The following is a 22361-nucleotide window of genomic DNA, read 5'->3' on the forward strand; positions in this document are numbered from 1 at the left end:
GAGGACAGAGCATTAACTCATTCCTGCCATTCCTCCAACCCCCACACTGCCAGTCTAATGAACTGTTTTACTTAACAAGATCTTCCATTGCAGAGCTTGAGGTACAAGTCAGGTGATGAGATGCAGGAATGGAGTCGGGGAATCAGGGCTAGGCACTCAGCCATCCCCCATTCCAGTGATCCACACCTTTTCACTGCAGTCCATCATCCCATTACTGCCATCTCCGTGGCCAGTCACCAGACCAGGCAGACAGCTGTCAGAGATGGAGGAGGACAAGCAAGAGAGCTTAATGAGTTTTATTTTGAAAATATGGCAAGAGTCTAAGGCACTTCAAATATTTAAATACACATAAGACCAAAGTAAATGTGACATGGTGTGAAGGACTCCATAAATACAGACTGAACGATAATGCTTTGTTTCTCTAGAAGCAGATCTAGAGCCTTTAATCATTCAGTACAGAGCTTTGAAATTATGAATAAAAACGCGGTAATGTTACATATAGTTCAACATGTCTTTAATTACCATGGAATATAAAAGTTGAAAATACTGTGTCAAGTTTACATAGATACTTATGGAAAAGGTCACATAGTACATCATCTAGAAAGATCCCGCTGAAAAGATTTCCTCTTGTAAGTTGTTTTTCTTTTCTTTTTTGGAGTTCCTTTTATTTTTACACCAGAAACCTACTAGCCCAGTGGCTGATGGCTGAGTCATATCAACATTTATATTTTAAAATAGTATTGACAGGGCCCAGAGAGATAGCACAGCGGTGTTTGCCTTGCAAGCAGCCGATCCAGGACCAAAGGTGTTTGGTTCGAATCCCGGTGTCCCATATGGTCCCCCGTGCCTGCCAGGAGCTATTTCTGAGCAGACAGCCAGGAGTAACCCCTGAGCACCGCCGGGTGTGGCCTAAAAACCAAAAAAAAAAAAAAAAAAGTATTGACAAAAGAAAAAAAAAAGGCAACTAATCCAGTCTGAAATGGAATTTTCAGAGTTTTCCAATGGTTCCACACACAGTCAGTAGAGATATATGTCAAGATGCCTCCAACTACCAGGCCAGTAAGATAGCTCTGGGCAGGGTAGAGTGGCTGGAGGAAGAAATCCTGGAGACTGCACACTAGCCCAACTCAGGTTATGGCTCCAATCCCTCTAGTGGTACCTAATGTTAGGGTCAGAGCTGCAACAGACTGGTGTCAAGTGTGCTCCACTCAAGAGGTAAGGGAGTCCCAAAGGAAATGGCGCTGCTTGGCTCCCCATCTCTTGCTGGCTCAGTTTCCACTGGGAAAACTCCAGTCTGCAGTCCTCAGCTTCCTGCTTGCTGTGTGCTGATGAACTCAGGCACAAACATATACATTCAGTAGCTGTCACCCCACAGGAACAATTAGCAGCTTCATGATGGTGTGTCAGCGGGTGGCCATTTGCACAGATCAATCAAATGAACCTCGGTGAGTGGGCCCAGGAGAAGTCTTCCGGCCAAGCCTTGGGGTGCTCTAGAGACCAGAAAAGAAGAAAATATATGTAATGAGTGACTTTAGGAGGCTTTGTGCTCTTCCCTGTGACCCATGAGCTCAGCACTCACGAGCTATGGGAGAAGAACTGGGACCTAGCAGCTCCAACAGCTTGGATCCTGCTGGGCTCAGCTGGACCATGCCCAGACATCCTGGCAGGGCTTGCTCAGGCTGGGCCATCTGGACAACTGGGCTCCTTCATGAGAGGTGTGAAAGTATCAAGTCTCCTTTGGTGGGGGTGGGGTATAAAAAGGTTGAAATGCAGCCGTGCAAGACTAATGTTTCCACTTTCACCAGAGAGCCTGTGTCTCCTGCTGCTTCCCAGGAAAGGGGCACAGGGATGGGGGTTGGTTTCAGGCTGTTCACAGATGCCAAGTACACAACACTGACCGGAGATGGGGCCTTTGCGAAGTTGACGTGGGCATACAGGAGCACTGCGATGTCCTTGTGTCCAGCCTCCAAGGCGATGGAGAGTGCTGTGCTGCCATCCTGAAGAGGGAGACAATGTGTTAAGCTGGGTCTTTACCCTCCCCCCTCCCCCCCAAACACCTGGCAGGGGTCAGGGCAGCACTTACATTGTCCTCTAGGTGGCCATTACAGCCTGGCTGTGCCAGCAGCAGCTTGACAATCTCCACATGGCCGTGCTCACTAGCACACATCAGGGCAGTGGAGCCCTCGTCGTCTTGGGTGTTGACGTCAGCGCCGCAGGCCAACAGGCCCTTCACCATGTCTATGCGCCCGTGACTGACAGCTAGCATGAGCGCTGTTTGTCCTGCCTGTGGAAAGGAGCCATAATGGGTGTGAGATGTACATGTGGGGAGACACTTAAAATCATTTGGTATTAGGTCTTTTTTGTTTGTTTGGGGGCCATACCCAGAAGTGTTCCTGGTCCTGCATTCAGGAATCACTTCTGGCAGGGTTTGGGGGACCTTATGGGAATCTGGGTATGGAATCCAGGTCAGCCATGTGCAAGGCAAGTAAGTGCCCTACCTGCTGTACTGGTGCTCCGGCCCCAGTATTGGGTCTCACTGGGACAATTTTGCTCATAGCAAAAGTTTGAAAAATGTTGCAAGTTCAGCTGTGAACAGTGGACCCTTAGCACTGGGAATGAAGATGTGACAAGCTGGCAGTGTTCAGGAAGTCACCGCCACTGGTAGTAGCGCCTTAGTGTACACGCACACTCGCAGCAGGGGTGTGGGGCAATGTGTTCACCTGGCTGGCTTTGGCATTCACGTCTCCACAGCCGAAGAGCTCCTCTACAACCCGCATGTCCTTCTCTGCTTCCACAGCAGCCAGAGCGGCTAGCATGATGGGCGTATAGCCTGCTTTGTTTTGGTGATCCACGTTACACACATCTGCAAAGATACAAATCTCTCCTGGGTCCTCCTGACCTTGGACCCTGCTCTCATGGATTGAAAAGGGGGAAGGGTTTGGAAAAGGCCCGTGGAAAGGCCTGAAGGACCTAGACTGATGTGGAAGGAAATATGAGAGAAGTTTGCATCCCAGAGGAAAAGAAAGGTAATGAAGCCCAAAGCAGTAGTGAGTTTCCATAGAATGACCTGCTCACAGCTGGAGTGGGATAAAGAGGGGATCAAATAAAAAAATTTGGAGGTCTGAGTGGATGCATTAAATAATGACTGTTTTTGGGCGGGGGGTTGGACCATACCCTGTGGCCCTAAGGGGTTACTCCTGGCTCTTCGATCAGAAATTGCTCCTGGCAGGCTCAGGGGGACCATTTGGGATGCTGGGAATTGAAACTGGGTCCGCACAGGGTTGGCTGTATACAAGGCAAATGTCTCCAGCTGTACTATAACTCTGGCCCAATAATGGCTTTTGTAAGAAGACACATGCTGCTGCCCACACTGCAGTCTGTGTTAATTAAACCATATTCAATATGGAGCCACTAGAGACTGGTGGTATCTGGGGAACCAGGGCTTTGGAGTGAAGAGCAATAAGTGCTACCTGTGAAAGGATTTGTGGAGTCTTGTATATAGATTAGAATTATGGAACAGGGCACCGCCCATGCAATCACCATGGTCCATTCTTAGATCCTGAATTTGCTATGTAGACATGGCCCTCAGAGAATTCCAGTCTCACAGCACCTAGCTCTGGGGACTTCCATTCTGTAAGTGTGCTAGTTCTCCAAGAAAGTGCAAGGACCAATGCCAGAGCAGTAGCACAGCGGTAGGGCATTTGCTTTGCACATGGCTGGCCCAGAATGAACCCGGGTTTGATCTCCAGCATCCCAGATGGTCCCCTGAGCATGCCAGGAGTAATCCCTGAGAGCTGCTGGGTGTGCACGCCCCCCCCCCCCAAAAAAAGAAAGTGCCAGGACCAGACCAATAAACAAGATCTTTGTTTACCCTGTAAATCTTAAGATTAGACACCTCTAATTTCCTTTAGTGTTTCCTAATAAAATGAAAGGATTAGTGAGAGCATCAGGGAAGCTTTGATGAAGAACTCAACATGGTTGAAGTGTTTAGTATGTTTCCAATGGAAGCAGAGAGAAAGGAACACAAGAACATTCCTAGATTCCAAAACAAGTGCATATTTGGGACACAGGCATTTACAATATATTGTGTGTATCTTCCTAGGGCTCACCCTCCAGTGGAGCCTGCTGAAGTCCAGTATCCGAGACCCAGAACTGCTGGGCAACTGTAGCTCAGTGGTGTTTGTGAGCTGCGAAGGTTGAGCAATAGTTAAGTGAATCCAGTAGATGTATTTTACCATAGAATCCAGCGACAGAATTAAAATCATTAACTGACCAAATGCCTTTTACCCACTCAGATTTTCCAAGGGTGGATGAAATTGTGACTAACTGAGCAATTCTGAAACCTCATCTGAGCTTCCTCAGTTATTAGCTGCTTACTCACTCACTCACTCACTCACTCACTCACTCACTCACTCACTCACTCACTCACTCACTACTCACTGGGGCTGACAATATATCACCAGCTCTGTTTATACTTCGGAAAGTCTGAAGAGAAAGAGGTCTGGAATTCCTTTTTGAAAGATGGAAGTACATTTATTTTAACTTGGTCCCTAAACTAGGCATAAGCAGACTTAGAAAAAATAAAAGCTTAGGTTTGCTTGGCTACTACATTTAAAAATAAGCAGAACTGGAGAAAGGCAGTTTAAGTGGCTAAGATGCTTTCCTTGCATGCGGCCAATCCAGGCTCAATCCCTGGCACCACAAATAGTTCCCTGAGCCTACAAGGAGTGATCCCTGAGCACAGGGCCAGGAGTAGCTATTGAACACCACTGGGTGTGGCCCATAAGCAAAAACAAAACAAAGTGATTCAAGGATCAGAGAAGATACCATAGGCCTCTTCCATTGAAAAAGCTGAATGCTTCCTTTTTCTCAAGGGACTCTTCTGAGCTCCATTTCCTCCCTGCAGCTTTCCTACATCTATTGGCCAGATACTGTATGGCGTGTTCCAATTAACACCAAGAATTTTCATTGTTTTCATTTGGATAGTCCAGGTGTAAGTGTGATACTTTCTCTGCTCTGGCAACTCCATAGTAATGGACCTATTTTGGTGGAAATGGTGAGTGATCCCTAAGCTGGGAGAGTGGCTTTGCTCAATCTCTGTCCTGAGTAACTAGATGCTTCTGAAAAGCAGGTGGAGCAAGGACCAAAGAATGAAACAGCCTGCAGGCGACAAAGCTGTGACTCCGCCTAGGAACAGCACCTGCCTCCCAAGACTGAACCCACCAAGCCTGCATGACTCAGCTTGGGAGGAACTTGAGTCATGTTGACAACCAGGATCCCACCTCTCTTGAATGCAGCAGAATCACAAGCAAGACTGGGTTCCCAACTGCCTTTCACAGAGCTGGAATTGTGTCACCTCATTCTGTTGAAATGCAAGGCCTCCCAAGAGGTAATTCAAGAAGGTGCTTGCCACACTGCATGGAAAAGCAATGAGAGAGGATGTCTGGATGGCTACAGAGCTGAGAAAGGCACAGGCGGGCTCTTGGGAAATGACTCATGGCCTGTGTGCCGTGAGAGGGGACACTGGACAGCTGACGTACCTGCGTCCAGAAGCAGCTTCACGATCTCAAAGTTGGAGTGAGACACGCTGTAGTGGAGGGCTGTGTTGCCATTGCCATCGGCCATGTTGATGATGTGACGGAGGACCTCGGGGGAGATGGCCTTGAATGCAGCAATATAGTCCCCCACCATAGCTGGCACCGCTGATTTCTGACTAGACACGCGAAACCACTCGTGCTGGAGGGTGTTCAGACAAAACCGCTGCCAAAACATCAAAGATGCAGATATCAGTTCCACTATTTCTGGAGCTTTATGAGACCTAGCTGAAAAGCCCAAGATAACCAAGGCTTCTAAAGAGTCAAAAAAAAAAAAATACCAGTAGCTAAAATTTGCTAAGAAACAGCTAATGAAGCCCATATTCCAAACCAGAACATTACCGGTGATTCTTGTTTTAAATGGTTAATTAAGTTTTGATGTGGGGCTGTATACAGCTGTGCCCAGAGAACTACACTCAGGGATCACTCCTGGTGGTATTCTCAGAAGACCATCTGTTGTGCCAGAAATCGAACCTGGGTCAGCCACGTGCAAGGCAATTAATTGCCTTAACCCCTAAACTATCTCTCCAGTCTCCTAATCCTGTTCTGACTTCTGTGAAGGAGGCTACAGAGCACTGTGTCAGCCCAGAGAGGTTCTGATTCCAGCTTCACAAGTTCTGAGTGCAACCACCTGGGGAAGATGCTCATAATTCTTGTCTCAGTTTACTCATCTGCAAAAACAAGGAGATGCATAGGACATTTTCTTCACAGTGTCAGTGTTAAGGACAAATTAGGCAACACAGGCAGAACATGAAGGCCTGGATCCATTTGTTATGGAGCTATTACTATTATGCAGTTATGCTAGATTTGCATATGATTTTCATAGTAATCAGGGCAGAAGGGATGAGTTAAAGCATTTTTAATTATGCTGATTCCTTTCTGTGCAGATCAACTCCTACTCCTTCCAACAGCTCCATAGACACTTGACGTGGAGACTATAGTCTGTATTTACCTACTCTATTCAGTTCTTATTCCTCTCTCCAAAATGAAGAAAAGAAAATGAATGACATCTCTATAGACTACATACCTCCTTATATCATCAGTATTTGGTCATCAAGCCCTCCTACCTCCTGTCTGGTTGTGGACCATGAATGTAGCATTTGTATTGTAAACCAACAGGTCAAACTTGGACCTGGCTAGGCTCAATGTAGACTGCATACAACCAGCACTGGTGATAGTCCTCTTCTCCTTGCACCCTTCACCCACCCCAGGTCTAGATATTATTTTGTTTTGGTCATGGCCACAGGTTCTCAGGGTATACTTCTGAATTTACACACCGGGCTCACTCTTGATGGGTTCACTCATATAGAATGCCAGGTATGGAACCCTGGTCAGCCATGTGCTAGGCAAGTGCCTTAACTGTTGTAAGGTGAGGCCCCATCCATAGGGCAACTTTCATGAACATATCATTTATTGGTGCTTTGATTATTTAAAAATTAAAAAAAAGAAGGATCCAAGAAAGAGGTAAATAACAGGTTAAAATGATCAAAATAAAAGAAATCTTTCTATATAAAAGGTGGGATTAGAATTAGAACATTTTTATCTTCTTTCTAGCTACTGAATCTTCAGCACTTTTAACCAAATCAGTCATATTTTGTTCACATGATGCAAATGTTTTGGCTAGGGAAAAATTAATCAAATCCCCCCCCCACTCTCACATACTCAAATTTATCTCTGGAGCTCTCACATCGAAAGTTACATAACATCACCATGGTGTAATAACCCCATAACTGATTTAAAAAAAGGAGCTTCCTAGTCCTATATTGCTATCACAATTCTATTAGCTCTATCAGCATACTATATCAACTTTATTTTTTCCCCTGGGGCCAGAGTGGTAGTACAATGGTAGGTCATTTGCCTTGCAAATGGCTGAACTGGGACAGACCCTGTACGATCCTGGCATCCCCAGAATTGCCCAGAGCGATTTCTGAGTGCAGCCATAGGAGTAACCCCTGAGTGACACCAGTGTGGTCCAAAAACCAAGGCCCTTAGAACCGGAGAGATAACATGGAGGTAGGGCATTTGCCTTGCATGCAAAAGACCGTTGGTTGGAATCCCGGCATCCCATATGAGCTCCTGAGCCTGCACGAGCGATTTCTGAGCGTAGAGCCAGGAGTAACCCCTGAGTGCTGCCGGGTATGACCCAAAAACCAAACCAAACCAAAACAAACCAAAAACCCAAGCCCCCCCCCCCCCAACCACCAAAAACAAAAACAAATTTATTTTTCCTCCAAATCCAGTACAAATGGATTAAATTGGTGTCTGTGCCTCATAAGAACTGCAGGAATGTTATATTCTCCCCCAAGGGTAGAAATGTTACATCCTCCCCCAATTACATGTCATATTTGAAAATGGTAAAAGAAAAAGTATATCAAGTTTACATATATGGAGTCTTTTCATATTTTCAGTTCAAGTTAAAGCTAGGGGAAGCAGTTACACTATAGTGAAAGTTCATGGTTTAAAATTTGTGGCCAAGGAATAGGTGGTCATTTAGTCTATATGGATTACTTTCAACTTGTAATACTATGCTCCTCTGAGACTAGGAGTTTTATTTAGTACTTCCTCTGTAAACATCACTACGCTCCTTTCTCAGCACACTGTGTCAAGATGAAGTTGGCTCGGTTGGAGCTAAGTTTCTATAGCAATATAAACAAATATATGAAGATACCAGATTTTCAAAAAAGATGGTGCGGAGTAAGGTGATACCATTTAAACAAGCTAACCAAAACAGAGAGCAGTACTCAAGGCAGGTATAATCTAGTCGCTGAACCAAATAATAGCTGCCACAGTCGACAAAGGGCCTGGTGGGAAGAGGAAGGATCTTAAGGTCTGTGGCTGTGCATCCACAAGCTTTTCAGGCTTGTGACCAACTCATTACATCATGTTTGCTTTATTAAAGGGAAATGATCAATCCCTGCAGGGTGAGACAGTTCCTTCGATCCATTTTGTTCTCACATTTTGAGCTAGCAGCTCTGGTATCTTGGGGACCTGAAAATCAACTTTCTAACTGCTGACTACATGTAGCATGAAAGCACATTAAATTTCTGTTCTAGTTCAAAAACTCAAAAGCACAGCTCCATCTATATAAACATGAAAAGCTGCTGTTTCTCTGTATACTGAAGACAGAGCCATCAACCAGAGGCTGGTTCTAACCTGTGAAAGAGTCCTGAGAACAAAACTCCAGCAGTCTATGGGAGAGCAACAGTTCCACAGGCAGATCTATCATTGCCCCACACATCCTGATCTGTTGTATGTTTTACGATTTTGCTCACTCAGGAAACCATCACCCACTGCCTCCCATTTTTGGCTATTTGCTTCTCAATCTCTCAAACTGTGAGATGACAAGTGCTGTCCTTTCTACATCTAAGAATAGTGACCTCTTGCATTCCACATAAGAACATAATAGACAGCTTCATGAAAGGAATGCTGGCCTCAGCCCAGATAGGTTTCTTTGAACAGCATATGCTAACGTCAAACGCAGAATTCTGGGATTCTGCTCCCCGGATCATAAGGTGCTGGAAGCAGTAGTCGAACACACAGATGGACAACCAACAACTGCAATTAGCCCTTTCTCCCAGAGACAAGTATATGCCTTACGGATGCTCTGCCCCAAGAAAAGTACAGGGTGCAGCAAGGGCATCGGAAGTTGGGTCTGAGGGGAATGTTCATAGGGTGATCCAGAGAATGGGCAGAACACAGTGCTCCCTCCTGCCCGAAGATGTCAGAAATAAGTCTGGCAGACAACAGGCAGGCAGTAAAAGTTCAGGTCAGGCTGAGGCCATGCATGCAATGGTGACCACTTAGGTACTTGATATAGATTCCCTGCAGGTCAGACTTACCATATCTTTGCTGGTCAAAGCTTTGGGGTCATTTATATTATTTTTCAGCAAGTTGCAGGCAGACAGCATCTTTTCACTTAATTCATATCTAAAAGATAGGGGAGGATTAAAAAAAGAGAGAGAGCTCATGATTGGTTCAAAAAGGAAGGGATTTAAAAAAAAATATATCTGTGTGTGTGTGGGGGGGGGTGTCAGAGCAATAGCACAACAAGTAGGGTGTTTGCCTTGCACTTAGTGACCCAGGTTCAATTTCCGGCATCCCATATGGTCCCCTGAACCTGCCAGGAGTGCAGAGCCAGGAGTAAACCTCAAGCATGGCCAGATGTCGACCCAAACACCACCACTCGATTTATCTGACCCCTTTTTGGGGGGTTTTCTTTGGGTCACACCTGGCAATTCCTAGGAGTTAACTCCTGGCTCTGAACTGAGAAATTACTCCTGGCAGGGTTCAGGGTACCATATGGAATTCTGGGAATCAAACCCTGAAATACTGTCTCTCTAGCCCCAAATTAACTGAAATTTTAAGAGTTTTAATAGATAGTGGCCCCAGGTAGACTTCACAATGTCCTGGCGGAATGATATACTTGTTTGAGTGTCCATTGGTCCCCAAACAGCTGAGGACTAAAGCCACCAAAGTCAAGAACTTGTCAGAACTTGAGGTCTTTTAATGAAGGGTTGGCTTTCATGACATTATGGAATAACATTTGGGGAATTTATTTTACCCATAGTTTTTTTCTGGGGAGGGTACTCCAAGTGGTGCTCAGGGATGCTTCCCAGTAATAGTAGACTAATGAGGTCAGCAGTTCAATGCTAGGGGCTGAGGACAATGCCAAGGACTACCTTGGTCTATACCTTGCAGCATTCAGGGGCTGCATACAGGGGATGGAGCTTGGGTCAGGCATATGGCCTAAATCCTACACTCTCTCACCAGCTCCTCAGATTAAAAAATTGTTCTTACTCTTAAGAGACTGAAGAAATCTGAATTACCATCTATTTATTGACCAGTAACCCACATGTCTAAAATCACCTTGTTTTCCTTTCTTACCTTTTCTTGGGGGGGGGGGGGGAGCACAACCAGGAATGCTCAGGGGTTAGTGCTTAGGAATCACTCCCGGAATGCTCAGGGGACTATATGGGGACAAAATGTGTGTCGATGATGTACAAGGCAACCACCCTTCCCACTGCACTCTCTCTGGGCTCTGAATTCACATTTTGTGACTCAGGAACTGTTTGCTTAACTCACATGGAAATATAAACTTGAACATCGGATTACATATGGTATACACATTTTCTTCTATAAAACTGCTTTAAAAAAAAAAAGAAATAGTAAGATCTTAAGCCCTCTGAAAATATTTGGAAAGAAACACTTTTTAAGAAACACTTACCTATGTTAATGTAATTAAATTTCTATATGCCAAATTAAACAGAGCTAGGTTTTAACTAGAAATGTCCCATTTATATTTCAAATTGTGACAAACCATACTAGAATTTTCATCTGTTCTATTCTCTCCTACTTTATAAATCCTGATTCCATTTTTGTTAAAATCGACCACACTTTAAGATTTATTTTCTAGTCGGGATGTTTATTTGATACTTGATTTGTAAATTATTTTTGTTTGTTTTGGGGCCATATGCACTGAAGCTCAGGGCTGACTCCTGGCTCTGTGCTCAGGGATCACTCGTGGTGATGCTCAGAGGAGCATAGAGGTGCCGGGAATTGAACCCAGATTGGTCCAGGTGAAACAAATAACTTACCTGCTGTACTATGTGTGGTCCCAGCAAGTAAATCTTGTGGGATACCAATCACTCAATAAGCAACACAATATAAACATACAATGAGTACAGTGCACCATCCTTATGGTAAACATGATCTTTTAAAGTAAAAAATACATTTTTTCTCATATCCTATGATCCCTGATAGCAGTACTGACACCTGTATCAAGAAAAAGGGCTAATGTTAAGATTCTGAAACCTTAAACATGATGGTCACAAAAATGTTTCGTATGTCTTAAGTATAAAGTGAATCTAAGGGAATAACCTAATTTAGATATTAATAAATACAAGGCAAACAAACAATAGAAACTTGAGTGTTGCTTAAATGGTTCCGTGGACGTCGACCCACAGATTAAATCAGAGCACAAATAGTTAAAGAAACTGAAACCAAGGTGACTAGATCACAAGCCCTTTTCTCTGTAAGCATCTCCTCCACCTCCGTTTGTTAGTCAGGGACAAGATGTATCCACCTCGGAGCCAAGGTCAAGTTAAAGCTTTCCTTTGGAGCACTGGAGCAAATAGATAACAACTGCAAGAGATGCTAAACAGCAACTCTATTTCCAAAATATATTCAATCAAGGAGGGGAGGGAAGGGAAGGGGAGTGTACCACACCTCTCTCTGATTTCCACCTTCTCAGGGTCACTTTTGTGAACCTGCACTTCATCTTCCACCCTGGAGGACTGGAAACCTTCCATAGAAACACCATGGCGCCCTTCTGCCACTCCCCGAATGTCTTCGTCCTCCTCTTCTGCAGGAGGAGACTCAAGGACATCACACTCGTCATCTGACTCGGAAGAAGAGCTCTCATCTGAGCCGGAATCATCACTTGAAGTTGTTTCATACCTAGGTGGCAATTGGGATTTCAGGAGATGCAAGGAGTGCCAGGAAAGACTGAGAGACAGAAATTTCTACCAAGATAAAGCCGCTGTCTCCAGAAGTTTCATCAATGTTCAGGGTAAGTAAGGTTTATTGGAATGTCTGGTAGGTCTGAATGGATTCTGACTGTAAAAAGGTGTCCTGGCTTGCCTACTGGTATCATGTATCACTTGCAAAACAAATTTAAAAAAGGCACCTTGGGATTTGCATAAAATGAGAAAATTTATTTTATGGACACAAGGTCTATGGTTACTCATTTTTGGGGTTCATTCTTATGTACCATTAGTTCCCAGTATGTCAAAGTGAACTTAAATAACCATAGTTCCTCTGGTACATATCTTCTTAAAGTGTCTGGACCCCACCAACCAATAAAATGATAAATATTTGATAAATAGCCACCATTTGTTATATATTTTGTTTGTTGTTCTGGGGCTTTAACTGGTGGTGCTCTGGGCTTACTCCTGGTTCTGAGATCAGGTACCACAGCTGCTGGTGTTTGGGAGAATGGGAATTGAACCTGGGTCAATTGCATCCAAGGTGAGCATCCTCCCTACTGTGCTACTGTTTCAGCTTCCTGATTCTTTATAGTATATTAACTAACTTTGCACTGCTGCCTTCTTGTCAAGACCATGTCTCAAACAATTAATTGAGTCAATTGCAGAAGGACAAACGGGCTTACCTATTGACCTAGATTGTATTAGAAAAGAAGATAAACTACTAATAAAAGGCCTATTTAGAAAGAGAAGAATGGATGGTATGACTGAGTTAGTTTTCTGGTAAAAGATCCCAAGATGTTGTGTTTAAACAGGAAGAGAGAAGTGGATCAACAACTCTGAAGGAGAGGATGTCTATCACTGAATCTGGAGCCATAAGCTCTCAATCTTTGTTTCTGATTTCTGAGGTAAGAAATTGTAAGTTGTCCAACAGTGTAGGAAACCTGCCGCCTGTTGCTTTTGTTTGTTGAAGACTACTTTTTTTTTTTTTTTCCAGATCAGTGGTGAGAAGTTGTAAATCACTCAGCTTCATCAGATTTCCTTTAAAGAGGGCCATATCCTTAAAGACAGCAAGAAGACAGGAGAAGCCCAATGCACCTTTCTGAGGAGTCTTCCATCACCAAATGTGATAGTGTTCCAGAGAAGGCACCTTGAAATAGAACACGAGTAGCAGAGGCAAAGGAGACAGGCCACGTATAAGCCATCGCCTTTCCTTACCCTCCATTGATGCCAACAAACTGAAGATTCTTTTTCGCTCCATTAGAATCTTTCATGACATCTTTCTTCTTCATGATGGACTTCAGTGTACTTTCGCTGTTTGGACATACTGTGAAAAAAAGGTAATCAAGGTGACTATAATGAACACAATTCACAATTCAAGTTAAATAAATATGTAATTTTCATATACAATGATTCTCCCCAATACAAGTATAGAACTTAGATATTAATGAGAAAGCTGCACAAAATGCATGAAAAAACTGTGATATTATATATATCTTAGGAGCAGAACTTTATATTAGGATTAGAACTTAGGAGTAGAATATATATATAAAAAGAATTATATATATATATATATAACTTTATATATAATAAAGAACTTAGGAGTAGAATATATATATATATATTCACACACACATACACACACACACACACACACACACACACACACACACACACACACATATATATATAAAGCTCTCAAAGTTCTACTCCTAATGCTCTTTTTTTTAACTGGGGGAGGGGAATCTCTTTTCCAGACATAACAAAAGCAGTGACTTCTACCATTTTTATCAGGCTTTACTGTTTGTAAAGTGATGTCATGTCTCATTTGACCCTCAAAGATTTACTTAGGACTAAGATAAGGATCATTCTTTTTCTTCAGTGGAAAAACCTGGGGGAAAATTGTCTGCTTGCCTGCTAGGAATGAATGAAAGGCTGAATTAAAATATTTTGCAGGGGCCAGAGCAATAGCACAGTGTGTAGGGCGTTTGGCTTGTATAGGGCCAACATAGGACCAACTTGGATTCAATTCCTGGCATCCCATATAGTCTCCTGAGCCTGCCAGGAGCGATTTCTGAGCTGAGCACAGAGCCAGGAATAACCCCTGAGCACTGCCAGGTGTGGCCCCCCAAAACAAACAAACAAAAATAAAATATTTTGCGATTAACAAAATCAGATGAGTTTTTCTTTAAGGATGGCACAAAATTCCTTAGCAATTGAAGGCTATTCTAGGCATTCCTACCAAACATCTGTTATCAACATTTTTTAGGGGGCAATGTCTGAGTACATAGTAAACACAGTACTAAGTGGGAGTTAGCAAAATGGACCTATAATCCTAATGCGTGGATTGAGAGTGAAGAGTTACCGTAGAGGCCAGTGGCAATCTGGTCGTCGGTCAGGTTCACTGGACACAGAGGATTTTCTTGTGAAAGGAAGGTCGTCTGATCTCCGATAGACCTTCCTTCTGGGGTTCCCGTCTCTTTCAAATGCTGTGATGTCTGGGTACTTGATGCCCCTGATTGAAGGCCGCCACACTTACAGACACATGCCATACTGTTTGCTGCAAGGAAGGAAATGGAAGTGAGCCAGTGATGCTAAGACCAGACCCCAAAGGCTAAACTGTTTATCCAAGTCTTGCTACTTGTTCTTTTCCCAAATGCTTACCTTCCTTTTATATACGCAGCACTACTTCCTGAGTCACCAAACTCAGTCCTCCCAATGCCTGCCCTGACTCTTTCCTGTCCCCCACATCTGGCCCTGTTGAGGCTTAGTATGCTTACTCTGCTCTTAGATGTTCTCTTCTCTTCTCTCTGGCTTCTACCACTTAGCCTGGGTTCAGACATCAGTGTGGTATCCTGCCTGTTTGGGACTCTTGGCCATTCCTGACTTACCCACTGCTGTACAGAAAGACTCCTACTCTCTGCTCAACACCTTTTACTTGATCCAGCTACAACAAAGTTTTATAAAACCCCAAGAAATTAGACCACACTGAAGATGGTATCTGGGTATTCCAGACCTCTGCACTGGTCCCAGCCTCCCTCTCCAACCCCACTTCGACTCTTCTATGCTTTTTTTTTTTTAAATTTAAAAACCACGGTAACAAGGGTGTTCATAATAGTCCCCCCCCCCACACAGATACATCTGTTCATGACTGAGTTACAGTCATACAATGTACAAAAACTTTCACCAGTGTACATTTCCTGCCACCAATGTGCAAAGTTCCTTCTTGGCTACAAGGAGCCAGTCCTGGTACCAGGGGGTCTCTTCCTCTCCATGGAGCAGGCTTTAAAGAGACGTTCTTCTACCTGAATTGAACCTTCTCTCCCATTTACACATGATCAAACCCACCTGTTACTCCCTCTCCCAAGCCTTCTCTCATCTCCCTAACTAAAAATGTTTGTTTTTTTTTTGGTTTTTGGGCCACACCCGGTAACGCTCAGGGGTTACTCCTGGCTATGTGCTCAGAAGTTGCTCCTGGCTTGGGGGACCATATGGGACACCGGGGGATCGAACCACGGTCCGTCCAAGGCTAGCGCAGGCTAAAAATGTTTTTTTGCTGATTCCTTACAGTCCACTTTCATACCCTCCCAGAGGGATCTGATAATTGGTGTGACTGTCTCAGTAGGTGAACAAGTCAAAATAGTGTCATTCATTTGGACTTAGTTTCTTTTTACCACAACTTTTAGATTGCTTTTTTATCCAGAGTATTTCACCAGATAATTTTAACATTCTATTTTTAAGTAACATAGGTACAATTAAAAAAAAAGTACCTCCCCCATTTTTGGACAAAATTTTGGCAATCAAATCTGTGATAATGCAGTGAAATGTGATGATACTCATCTATTCATGGACTGAAAAGAACTTAGCTATAAAAGATGACAGCGCCAGCAGGCATATATGAACACAAAAGGATGAAGTTTTGAAGAAAAGCTATAAAATAGTATAGAGAAGACAAATTATTTTAGTAAATAATTACATCTGTATATATATGTATTAGATCAAGATTAGAATAAGCAACAAATCTGTTTACAGAAAAGACTGACAGATTGTTTGGGGCTAGAGAGAGATGCTTTGCATGCAGGAGGCCTGCATTTGATACCTCATACCTAATGGTCCCCTGAGCATCTCCTGAGCACAGAGCTAGGAGGACTCCCAGGTGTGGCTCAGATTCTCTCCCTCCAAAAAGAACTATGAATTATTATAATTTTCTTCTTTGTATCTGCTCTGTGGCCAGAGCAGTGGCACAAGCTGTAAGGCATCTGCCTTGCCCACACGAGCCTAGGATGGACCACGGTTCGATCCCCCACTGTCCCATATGGTCCCCCAAGCCAGGAACAAATTCTGAGCGCAAAGAGTAACCCGAGTGTCACAGAGTGTGGCCCCCAAAAACAAAAAACCAAAAAACAAATAACAAAAAGGATGATCTAGGATATTTTTTAAAATAAAGATCTAGCATTAGCCCGACAATCACTGTGGTCTGGGAGGGGGCCTGGTGTGGGCATTTGTGACTCTTTACTGATGATACCCCAGTGATTTTGATGCTGGCAGTCCGGTTTGAAAAATACTGGTTTGAAACACTGGCACTCTAATAAAAAAGGGTGGAGGGAGGTAGAATGTTTAAAGTGAGACTCTAGAGCTCATCTGAATCTTAATTCTCATATAGTCAAGCTGGGAATTATGAAGGCCACGTAGTTTCAGTGATTTGCCTGAGGCCACAGAGCTGGGCCAGAACCAACATTTTTAAATTTAGTGAATATCTAAGGTGTTTGCCTTGCATGTGGATGACCCTGATTTGATCCCCAACAGAACCAGCAAGAGTGATCCTTGAGCACAAAGTCAGAAGTAAGCCTGAGGGGCCAGAGCAGTGGCACGGAATGTTAAGGTGCCTGCCTTGCCGGTGCCAGCTTAGGACAGATCGCCATTCGATTCCCCGGTGTCCCAGACGGTCTCCCAAGCTAGGAGCAATTTTTGAGCACATAGCCAGTAGTAACCCCTGAGCGTCACTGGGTGTTGCCCCAAAAAACCCAAAACAAAACAAGAAGTAAGCCTGAGCACTTCAGGTATGGGCCTGAACAAAATTAACTTTAATAGAAAAGCTACTAAATAAAAAAAATAAGATCATCATATATTTGGTCAATATTAAAAATTTCAATGTTCCCTTAAAACTGATAAAGTATGTTTCAATCTAAATTTCAATCATATATTTCTATGGTTTTTAAGTTAGTCATAGTTTACCTTTTTAAAATTTAAAACAAAACAAAATACATTTTCACTTTAGGAGTCTACCAAAACAGTGCTCGGGGCCCTGGTAACCTAACCAGCTCCTATTAATACTGGCTACTGGGAACAAACATCCTGGAGGTACTCAGGGACCAGCCATTGGGGATGAGAGGCACAAGGACAAATAAGGTCAAATGGGTATGCAAGGCTGGAAGGTACTAGTTTCTCAGACCCCTTTTGCCTTACTTATTGGGGCACCCTCCTTTTAGGTGCCAATGGCTAAAGCCATGGCCATCAATACTTGACCATACTTGGTTCAGTACTGTAGACCTATGATATGGAGTTATTCTGGCCCTGCAGTATGGTACATCTGGTGCTGGGATCAAACTCGTGACCCTGAGCATGCCAAGCATGCACAACAACACTGTGAACTAGATCTTTTGTTCTGCCATTATTTTCTTAAAAAAAAAAAAAAAAAAGGTACCTAGATTTATAAAGTTGTTAATAACAGTTTTGGGTATTCAATATTCTTTTTGAAAATACTCCTTTTAGGGGCCAGACAGCACATAGGACAGGCTTATAGCATCAGGAATAATCCCTGAGTACTACCAGGTGTAGACCAATGAGTCTCCCTCCACCCAAAGACTATATTTAAGATATTAAAGTATAGTTTATACACAAGAAAATGAGGTGTAGTTTAAGAATAAAATCTGGTGAATGGAGATACCTGCAGAAACTCCCTTATTAGATACAGAACATGTCTAAAAATATAGACAACCCATAAACCCCTAGTCTTCCTTTTCCAGATTTTCTCTCTAGTGGCCACTTTGTACTTTACCTGCTTAGCAAGGTAGGGAAGAGGCCAAGGGGGGTGTGGGGGGAGATGTGGTAGGGACTGGCAGGTATAGGTGTAAACCCTGGGGTTGCTCATCTGCAAAGCACACATTAGGCCACTGAGTTAATACCTGGTCCCATAAACTAGGACTTTTAAACTTTCCCTAATTAAGATCTGTATAGACTAAGTTATCTTGCCTGAGGAAGAAGTTTAACTACTTCACTCAGATAACTGAAGACACAAATTCGACAGGCATAGAATTTCAGCACCTTTCAGAGTGCTTCTACCCGGTTTCTTTTTTAAAGAGCTGCCTCCAATTCTATGTCCATTGCAATCTTTGTTCTGTGATACGACTCCTCTGAGAAGAGAGAGCTTTTTCCCTCAACATCTTCAACACTTCTTAAAAAAAAAAAATCTCCAACACTTCTAGACCAAAACACACACCCAGCCCTATTTTCTCAATTTCAAATATCTCCTCCAGTATCTTCCTTCCTTCCTGAAAAGAAGAGTTTATACTTCTCTCTGGTTTCAATCCATCAACCTGGACCACATGAACTCTTAGGAATAAATGTGTTTGAGTTGCCATCCCTGAATCACTAATGGTAGAAATTCAGAAACTTCTATGAAGGAAGAGCAGCAATCACAGAGCACTTGCAGAATCCTGGCACTGAGACCAAGGGAGAAGCTTCCATCAGGAGTACCAAGAGGAGTTGGGGAACAGTATAGGGGGAACTATGCAAAACCTTTGGCTTTTTGGGCCATACCTAGCAGCGTTCAGGGGTTACTCCTGGCTCTGTGCTCAGAAATCAGCCCTGGCAGGCACGGGGGACCATATGGAATGCAAGGATTGAATCACTGTCTGTCCTGGGTCTGCCTCTTGCATGGCAAACGCCCTACCGCTGTGCTATCTCTGGCCCCAAAACCTTTGGCTTTTAATTCAGTTCTACAGTGGCCATAATATCAAGCAAACAAGGACTTCATTTTATTGACTTAGTCACATTAGTGAGGATAGAGACAGCAAGTGACAGAAATCCTAGTGTTGGAGAAAAAGGACTATTTTTTAAGTCTTAATTCTAATTCTGAGGCACACTTACTGTCTTACGTGTGAATAATTTGAGGAAGCAAATTATACTGAAAAATAACAAAAATTAGAACCTCACACTTGATATTAAAAGTTAAGAGCAAAAACAAACAAAAAAGTTAAAAGCAAATGGATTTATAAGATAGTTTTTGAAGATAAGATAGTTTTGAATAAATTTTTGAAGAGACCACATCCAATTTCCTCTGTGACATTTATCTATCTTGATGAGTATTAGTTGGCTGTATCTAGAAGTACATCTCTCTAAATTCATTAGAAAACTGATTGCAAAGATTAAAATTATTCTGTTTACATGTTCCAATTTGGTGTAGTAAACTGTTATTTTAATTTATCAAGCTGCTTTCTGAAATGCCCTGAGAACAGTGTGGCGAGCTAATTAACTAGGCTAATATGCCAACAATTCTGCTAGACATCGTAACTTGTTATATTTTTTTTTCATTATTGTGGTTTCCAAGCACAATGGGAATGGTTCATAACAGAGTCAGGCTTCAAACTCAGGACCTTGTACAAGCAAGACATGTGCTCTGCCATTTGAACTACATACCTGTACCCTTGGCTCTTTTTGGTTAGTTTGTGTTTGGGTCATCCCCAGCAGTGCTCAGGGCTTACTCCTGGCTCTGTGCTCAGGAATCACTCCTGGCAAACTTGGATTGGATGGGGTGAGAGACTATAGGGATGGCGGGTATCGAATCTGGGTTGACTACATGCAAGGCAAGTGCCCTACTCACCGGGCTGTTGCTCCGGCCCCACCTGTGGCTATTTTTTGGGGGGTGGGGGATCACACCCGGCAGTGCTCAGGGGTTACTCCTGGCTCTACGCTCAGAAATTGCTCCTGGCAGGCTCGGGGAACCATATGGGATGCCGGATTTGAACCACCATCCCTCTGCATGCAAGGCAAATGCCCTACCCTCCATGTTATCTCTCTGGTCAACCTTTGGCTATTTTTAAATAAATATTTACCGGTATCTAGTTTATTTCTCAAAAAGGCAGGAGGGGCTGGAAGATGGTTCAAAGGGCTGGAGCACACCCATTGCTAGAGGGAGTTCCAGATTCTATCAAGGTGTGCCCTGAGCACCAAGAGTTCTTCCTTCTTCCCCCAAAAGGAAGTAAGACTGAAATTCGGATTTTTCCAAAGTATTCAATTTAGGTATTTTTTGCACATATAAATAAGAAATCAACAAGAATCTAAAATGATACCTTGTTTTATTCTTAAAGAATAAGGACATGAACAGGAACCATCCATTTTTGCCCCAATATTGGTTTGGGAAATAGATAGTAGAAATGATTCGCAAAGATTCATCTTTTTTTCTTGGTACATACTTCTTTTTGGGGTGGGGTGGGGGGACACATGTAGCTTTGGAGACAGGAAAAATAGCTTTCCATTTCAAGAATCATCTCTCATAACTCAGCATAAATGCCAATGCATTGTGACCACAAATAGCAACTGAATCGAGAGATAAAATGTTAAATGGGGGATCAGAACCACCGCAGCGGTAGGGTGTTTGCCTTGCACACGGCTGATTTAGGACAGACCTTGGTTCGATTCCCGGCATCTAAGCCAGGAGCAATTTCCGAGTGCATAGCCAGAGTGGCCTCTGAGCGTCACCACGTGTGGCCCAAAAACCAGAAAAAAAAAAAAAAGTTAAATGGACAGAGTCTGGCCTTGGCTTAATTTCTAGGGCCATTTAAAAATCCTCCTGGGGGGCTGGACCAATAGCACACAGGGTAAGGCATTTGCCTCAATCTTGGCTGACCCAGCTTCTATCCCCACTATCTCATATGGTCCCCCGAACCTTCCAGGAGTGATTTCTAAACTCAGATCCAGGAATAATCCCTGAGCGCTGTCGGTGTAGCCCCAAAACCAAAAACCAAACTAAACCAAAACACAAAAATATCTTCCTGGGAACACATTAGACAAATGTGTTTAAAAGTAGTGGATAAGGAGGGATCAAAATGCTAGCATAAATAAATGATCATGTTCTCGACTGCAATAATCCTACTCACAATTAATCACTCATGACCCCAGAACCTAGAAAACTCACACTGAGGGGCAGCTTTAAATCTAGTTGGGTTAAGCAGAAGTGATTTTTGATTTTTCCAGATACATCTAAGAGCGCTCTTTTTCTCTCTAGGCCTCAGAATATGTGATTTCAGCTGAACTCTTTCACTGCTGTTAATATATTATTTGGTGATGAGCAAATACAAGCTACCATGTATATTTCTGGCATCCATGTCTTGGTTCTCAAGTGAGATGTAAAATCTTTGAGGAATAATGGACTCATTAATGTTTTCCTTGTTGCAATACCACCCTAGGTCTATATGATGGCCACTCAATACATACTGTCAGTAAATCTGAGGAAGAGAAAGAGATAGAGCAAACCAGAGAAGTCATGAAAGACTTGCTGTTTGGTGAAAAATAAGCAGTGGTCTCCATTGTCCGATATCCAAAATAACCTCTGTCATTAGTGACTGTACCCAGTGTGGTTTGAAATGACTCATCTGTTGCTCTAGCCAGAGACAAGCAGCTTATCTTTGATTGTGTTGAATAAACAATCTCCCACAGTGCATGTGCATCTCACTCATGCCTATTTAAAACGAGACACTTTCTGCGTAAAATATTAAAAAATTTGGGCTAGAGAGTACAAGGATTAAGGAACTTGTCGTGAATGGCCTTAACCCGGGTTCGATCCCCAGCACCCCATGGTCCTCTAACCCCCACCAGGAGTGATCCCTGATCGATAAACCAGAGTAAGCCATGAGCACTGCAGGGTGTGGTCCCCTAAACCAAACCCCCCCCCCCAAAAAAAAAGCTTTTCACACAAAAGTCCCCTCAAGGACTCAACAAAAAGTGCTAGGCAACAGACAATCCTTATAACACTTGTTTTTCTCATAATGGAAGGGCCTTTCTTCCCAATAAAGATGTGTTCTTCATTGGTAATTTTTTTGTTTTTGTTTTGCTTTTTTGGGCCACACCCTGTGATGCTCAGGGGCTGCTCCTGGCTATGAGCTCAGAAATCGCTCCTGGCTCAGGGGACCATATGGGATGGAACCGAGGTCAGTTCTAGATGAGCCACATGCTATCGCTCCAGCCCCTTCATTGGTAATTTGTAATTGGTAAACTTTTTATTTGG

At 43.2% G+C, this 22361-nt stretch overlaps 1 protein-coding gene across 2 annotated transcripts in view; it reads right to left on the bottom strand.

The window, feature by feature from the left end:
• Window positions 1-943: 943 nt before the first annotated feature.
• Window positions 944-22361, bottom strand: part of KANK1 (KN motif and ankyrin repeat domains 1) — a 29402-nt gene continuing 7984 nt past the window's right edge. The window contains exons 2-9 of one of the 2 annotated variants that reach the window (XM_049773051.1): window positions 13295-13403; window positions 11820-12050; window positions 9434-9521; window positions 5541-5760; window positions 2721-2863; window positions 2084-2284; window positions 1899-1997; window positions 944-1490 (exon numbers count right to left, since the gene is read on the bottom strand). In XM_049773051.1, the coding sequence (XP_049629008.1) occupies window positions 1428-1490; window positions 1899-1997; window positions 2084-2284; window positions 2721-2863; window positions 5541-5760; window positions 9434-9521; window positions 11820-12050; window positions 13295-13403 (1154 nt within the window). In that variant the 3' untranslated portion in view covers window positions 944-1427. The remainder of the gene's footprint in view (window positions 1491-1898; window positions 1998-2083; window positions 2285-2720; window positions 2864-5540; window positions 5761-9433; window positions 9522-11819; window positions 12051-13294; window positions 13404-22361) is intronic. The other variant, XM_049773059.1, reaches the window with a different exon arrangement.

The sequence above is a fragment of the Suncus etruscus genome, chromosome 1, assembly GCF_024139225.1.
Source record: "Suncus etruscus isolate mSunEtr1 chromosome 1, mSunEtr1.pri.cur, whole genome shotgun sequence".
Taxonomy (NCBI): Eukaryota; Metazoa; Chordata; class Mammalia; order Eulipotyphla; family Soricidae; genus Suncus; species Suncus etruscus.